The sequence below is a fragment of the Terrapene carolina genome, unplaced genomic scaffold (assembly GCF_002925995.2).
Source record: "Terrapene carolina triunguis isolate 2854851 unplaced genomic scaffold, T_m_triunguis-2.0 Scaffold68, whole genome shotgun sequence".
NCBI classification, from domain to species: domain Eukaryota; kingdom Metazoa; phylum Chordata; order Testudines; family Emydidae; genus Terrapene; species Terrapene triunguis.
The window spans coordinates 52,223,739-52,230,016 of NW_020664419.1; the positions used below are offsets into that span (position 1 = coordinate 52,223,739).

Genomic DNA, 6,278 nt, shown 5'->3' on the forward strand with positions numbered 1-6,278 from the left:
AATGAATAGCTCCCCCATTAAAGGAAGCAATCTTGTCAGGTGTCCTAGGGTCCTCCCACAACCAAGTGACAGGATTTAACAGGTGAGTTCATCACTACCATGGCCACATCAGAAGTTGGCAGTGAGGCAGAAGCACCTCTGCTAAATGATGCAGATAGCTGGGGTGACTTCAGTAGTCTGGTGACCATAAGACGAATGGGTACCTAAAAAGTCAGTGCTGGAAACATCTGCACTGCGGAGGTGAAGTCTGAGTCATGGGCACTGAGGCTCAAGGCTGGCAGTTCCAATGGCAGTACTGAGGGAAATGAAGACCGTGGTTTCAGATGGTGCCATAAGTTCCTGGCGACTAACTGTACCAAGGCATCAGAGGGACCCAGTCTCAGTTACCAACTGCCTTTTGGCTAAGGGGCATTGGCTCGAGTCACGGTAGGTCTTTTGTCTGTTTTTATTGGGCACCATGATGGGTGACCATGTTTGTGGAGCGGCGCTGCTTCCAATCACTTTCAGACAATGACTGGGTAGAGGAGTTCTTGTTTGTCCTGCCAGATGCAGTAGTCTTAGATTAAGAAAGTGCCTAGGAGCTTGGTGTAGGGCCACAGCTCAGTAGGGTGCTCATTCAAATAGACTGAGGAAGCAGGACTTTTTAGCCTCGGGCTCTGAAGAGGCCCTCATTAGTGCTCTAAAAGTAGAGCTTAAGATGGGCCTCGGTGGCTTTGTGCATCCTCTTGGAAAAGGAACAGACTGAACACTTATCAGGATTCTGTCCCTCACCAAGGCAGAAGAAACACCAAGACCATCCACCATTAAACAACATAGCAGCCTCTCAAGAAGGACAAGTTTTAAATCCCAGGGATTTAGTTTTAGCCATATCAACTAAGTACCAGGTAAACTCCAAATCTAATCTAATTTTTTTTTAGCCAAATGGGTGTAACAAAGTAACTATTGACTAACTACACTAACAATTCTAATTATCCTGACAACTAACAGGTTAGTGCACAGAGTATGCGGACACTGCAAGCGTTCTCTCTTGTTGTCAGGAGCAGTAAGAAAGAAGTGAGGGATAACTGGGCCCATTGCTCCCTTTATGTCCTTTCCGAAAGGGAGTATGAGTGTGGAGAGGGTGGTGCAGTTCAAGTGTATGTGGGGCATGGTCATGGTCCCAACGGACACTGCTGTCTAAAAGAATCTGTTATTGGGCACATGCTCACCAGAAGTGGAATCCATGTGGACAATGACTTGAAGAAGCAGCCAAAGTTCAAATGTCTCGGTCACTTTTTTTTTTTTTAAATGGTCATTTAATGCTGCAATAACCTTTTCTTTCTCAGCAAGAGCTTTTTCTGCATCTATATGAATTCCATCTTCTTCAGAGTCCGATTCTGGAGATAAGGAATCATGGGTACTATCTTCTTTGTCAAGTTCTTCAAGTATTTTGTCCTAAAAACATAAAATAAATTCACGTATATAATGTTCATTATATTCCATGACTCTATACAAATTATAACTAGATATCAAAAGACAAACTAGACATAGGATTTTTAAAAATACATCTGTCAATTATTACAAATACTACTGATAGTACTTTTTGTCTTTATTTAACTAAGGTTGCGATGTTGCTCAGCCACGGGGGTTCACTTGTGCAGATCTCTATACAGCATTGAGGCCTAAGAATGTATGACTTATAATTTTGTAAGCTGATTTTGAAATATTGACAAAGGTAATAAAACAACTTCCTGACACACACACTAAAAAATAATAAAACTAAGTTATTCTACTTGGGTTCTTGTAAAATGCTAACTGTTATTACAGATATTTAAACACTGATAATGGTGCTATGGATGGTGCTTAGTAACAGCTGTGCATGCAGTATAAAATTGCATAAATTTGAAAATATACACCATAAATGTTTGAAATACAGAATTATTTTCTGTGACTAGAACATAGCCATACTCCACGAAGTTCACAAAAAACCCTGAACTACCTGAATGTCCGTTCTACATCAGGGATTTTAGATTCCTATTCAGGTTTCTCTACTCAAGAAAACATTTAAGCACATGCTTTAGTGCTTTTCTGAATTCAGGCCTTAATGAATTGCACAGATTTTTGCAGCTGGGCTTGCAATACATGTTTGGAGACCACTCAATTTGTAATCCGTAATCCAAACTGTAACATTTAAATTGACAGTGGTATAGGTTTTTCATGATCATTTTTAAATTTGTAAGTGGCACAATAAGTCATAATTAAATGAAAAGCTTTCACACTCAGTTTTGATTATGAAATCGTGATTTGTTTCACAGTATTTCAGTGTATTCACTGCACTTAGTTTTAGTGAATCTCAGTTTACAATTTTGTACTTGGAAAAATTTATTAATATACAAACAAGATGTCTCTCTGCACTTACCATGTCTAATTTAGTATATGTACAGCCATGCTAAATCCACCACACAGCAAAGAAAAAGTTCACTCTTACAGGGAAATATTTGTCATCCCAAAAATCCACCCCACGCCCAATGCTTATTCAAACATTTTAATCGCTGATAACATGCTAAACCTCACAGATTCTACCCTTTTCTGAATGTAAATAAAAGTGGGATGAGCTTAGTATCTTAATACTTATTCTACTGAGTATTTTATTTTTTAGATCAGATTAAAGTTTTAAAAGACCTTAAATACTGGACTCCCATCATAAGACAGTTAATCTGTTACACCTCTACCTCGATATAACGCTGTCCTCGGGAGCCAAAAAATCTTACCGCGTTATAGGTGAAACCGCGTTATATTGAACTTGCTTTGATCCACCGGAGTGCGCTCTTCCCCCCTGAGCACTGCTTTACCGCGTTATATCCGAATTTGTGTTATATCGGGGTAGAGGTGTATTTTTGAAACATAGCATTATCTACCTCAAAGCTACAGAAACATTTTTAAAAATTAACTTTGATTACAATTTTTTAAATAGCCATCCTCAAATCTCCAGCTTCTGTAAGCTGTTACCTTCTTGGGTAAACCTAACTGTGTAGCATTAGTCAGACATATCCAATGAGAAACCTGAGACTAAAATTCATAAGAGGCATCATCCTATTGGTATCCTGAAGGTTTCCATTCCTTTTAAACACCATGCTGCATTCACTTCAGGAACCTAGTTAAGAGACACTACAGTAGTAAGACTTCAGCTCCAAAACTTTCACAGGTTAAATTTGTTTGATTCCAAATAATTAACAGAACGTATTCAGCCTTTACACAACAGCTTAATTCAATACACTTCTTGCATTGGTCTGGATGCTTACAATGTCAATAGCAGCACAAGCAGCATGAGCTCATGAACTCAGGGTTTGGCAGGTACTTCAAGAAACTATTTTCCGAATATTTTGTTTTAAAAACATATTAATCACAAAGCTTATTCACACATACTACACCTCTACCCCGATATAACGCTGTCCTCGGGAGCCAAAAAATCTTACCGCGTTATATCGAACTTGCTTTGATACGACGGAGTGCGCAGCTCCGCCCCCCTGGAGCGCTGCTTTACCGCATTATATCCGAATTCTGTTATATTGGGTCGCGTTATATTGGGGTAGAGGTGTAGTAATAAACTGAGATGCCAAAAATGTTTTAAAAATACACCTCTACCTCGATATAATGCGACCCGATATAACATGAATTTGGATATAACACGGTAAAACAGTGCTCTGGGGGGGCGGGGCTGCGCACTCCGGTGGGTCAAAGCAAGTTCAATATAACGCAGTTTCACCTATAACACGGTAAGATTTTTTGGCTCCCGAGGACAGCATTATATCGAGGTAGAGGTGTATATGTACACCAGCTTTAACCAATACTTCCATAAAAAGTTACAACATATATGTTAAATATTTACCTCACACGCTCTTCTCCTATTCTGAGCCACTTCTTGTAGAATTATTTTACATTTAAAATAAAACACTATTTTTAAAACCATTTTTTCTTAAAGACAAAAATTCATCATATGAGCCAGAGCAGGGCGTAACCACTGTGGAATAATTCACACCTAATGTATTTTAAATAAATTATAATATCCTATTTCACATCTTTTCAAGGACCAAAATGTAAGCTATTTGGGGGAAGGAGTGTTATTTTCTGCTTTTACAATACCTAGTACAACTGGGAACCAACTTAGCAGGCCTCTAGGCACTAATGCAATATAATATTAAGCAATAGCATCAATTAGGTATGACACAGGAGATAAGTATACCATATGCCTGGAATAACGTACCACATCAAGCTTTCCCCATGCTTCATAGTCATAAGATTTTATCTTGTTTTTTTTGTTTTCCTCAGTGGTTTTCTTAGAAGGTACTTTAGCTTTGCTCTTCTTTTTTTTCCTATATGCCTCATTTCGAATTGGTGGTAAATTCTAGGTAGAACAAACAGTTATTTCAGTGTAGTTTTAACTTAACAGAGAAATAGTTATGAGATTTTTTTTCAGATAAGACAGGATAATGTTTAAAGTAAAATACTTTTTTTTAAAAACAAAGAATGATTGAAAACTGCATGTCTTAAAGCTGAAGGCAGATTTAAGGTGGTACAGCTTTTGATACTAGCAACACATGACTGGCTTTATCTTCTAAGACAGGGGTGGCCAACCTGAGCCGGAGAAGGAGACAGAATACATCAATGTACATTGCCAAAGAGCCACAGTAATACGTCAGCAGCTCCCGCATCAGCTTCCTCCCCCTCGCACTCCCAGCACCTCCAGCAGCCCCACCGAACAGCGCCTCCCCCTCCCTCCCGATCAGCTGTTTCCTGGCGTGCAGGAGGCGGGGGGCGGGGGGAAGAGTGGGAGAAGCAAGGGCATAACAGGCTCAGGGGAGGGAAGGGGTGGAGTGGGGGCAGGGCCAGGGGTTGAGCAGTGACCACCCCCCAGCACATTGGGAAAGTTGGCACCTGTAGCTCCAGCCCCGGAGTCGGTGCCTATACTAGGAGCCGCATATTAACTTCTGAAGAGCCACATGTGGCTCCGGTTCTAAGAGAATCTGTAAACTTTAATACTCAAAGTATTTTGAAAAATGAAAATCTTTGTAAATAAATGTAAATGAAAGACTTTACACTGTCACAATTCTGAAGTAAGATAGACTCAAGTTTAGTTTTAGATTAGGTTTCCCTGAATCCAAAACATTTTGAAGAAAACTGTTTGTCACCCAGCTTTGCAGCTCCACTCAAATAATGTTCATGCTGATGCTGCTCCAGAAGCTGACAAAGATTTTCCTTATGGATAATATAAATCTAATAGGATGTGTTAAAATGCAATTTCAAAAATACACACATTAAGATGTTTACCATGGTGGAACCTCTTTGTGACTATGTAAAACAAGATTCAGTTCATTTTTGGATTTGAATTTCAGACATAAATAGATGTATAATATTTTGGATAAAAAGGAAAGAGGAGCAAAAAAATGGTAATATGCATGTTTGACTGGGAAATGTGCTGATTCTGTAAATCTCCATGTGTTCTCTTTCCTCTGAAACATAAAACATTTTAAAAGCCAGTGGTGCGTTTCATACCAATATTAATTATCCACGTGACTGCAGAGGGTGAAACTCTGTCCTCACTGACATCAGTGGGAGTTATGCCATTTATTTCAATGGAGCTAGGATGCCACACAAAGTTACTCTGCATAGAAATAAACCATATACCTCCACACGTTAGTGGTTGTTAAATTTTTACAGTTTTATACTGAAGCATCAGTTTACTTGCAGAGGGCCAAATCCTATTTGCCTTACTTATGCAGGGAGCCCTGTGATACCAACAGGACTTCTCAGAAGAGTACATCAAAGAGGATTTGGCCCAGCATAAAGAAATACTTTAAACATATAGCAGGGTAGCATTGCATGTACTTTGATCATACATGCTGCTGGTAAAAAAGAGAGAGAGAAAGAAAAGAAAGGGGGGAGGGTTAGGAGATACTGATCCTTAGTCTTTATGAAATATCCTTGAGGAGCAGCAATAATGTGTCCCTAGACAATTAAAATGAGAATCACTTTGAATATTAATCTGTGCAAAGAAAAACAAAACTAAATGATAAATTATTAAACAAATACCACCACTTTTTATTAATAGCTGTGTTAATATTGAGATTGGACTCTTGAATTTACCTCTTCTGGGGCACCACTCTGTTTCCTCAAATCAGAATCCATCTGCTTAATATCTTTTTCCCAGCTTTCTAATTCTCTCACAAAATCATGCAGCTCTTCAGCATTTTGCTTCATTTGCAGCTGTAGCTCTAGTGCTTTATTTGGTGAAGTCATTG

The 6,278-nt window shown here is 39.0% G+C and overlaps 1 protein-coding gene across 2 annotated transcripts in view; it reads right to left on the reverse strand.

The window, feature by feature from the left end:
* The window catches only part of RPAP3 (RNA polymerase II associated protein 3), a 31,036-nt gene extending 24,758 nt beyond the window's left edge, over window positions 1–6,278 (reverse strand). Inside the window, exons 1-3 of one of the 2 annotated variants that reach the window (XM_029910871.1) lie at window positions 6,124–6,278; window positions 4,244–4,384; window positions 1,312–1,434 (exon numbers count right to left, since the gene is read on the reverse strand). In XM_029910871.1, coding sequence (XP_029766731.1) covers window positions 1,312–1,434; window positions 4,244–4,384; window positions 6,124–6,276 — 417 coding nt within the window. In that variant the 5' untranslated portion in view covers window positions 6,277–6,278. The other variant, XM_026648769.2, reaches the window with a different exon arrangement.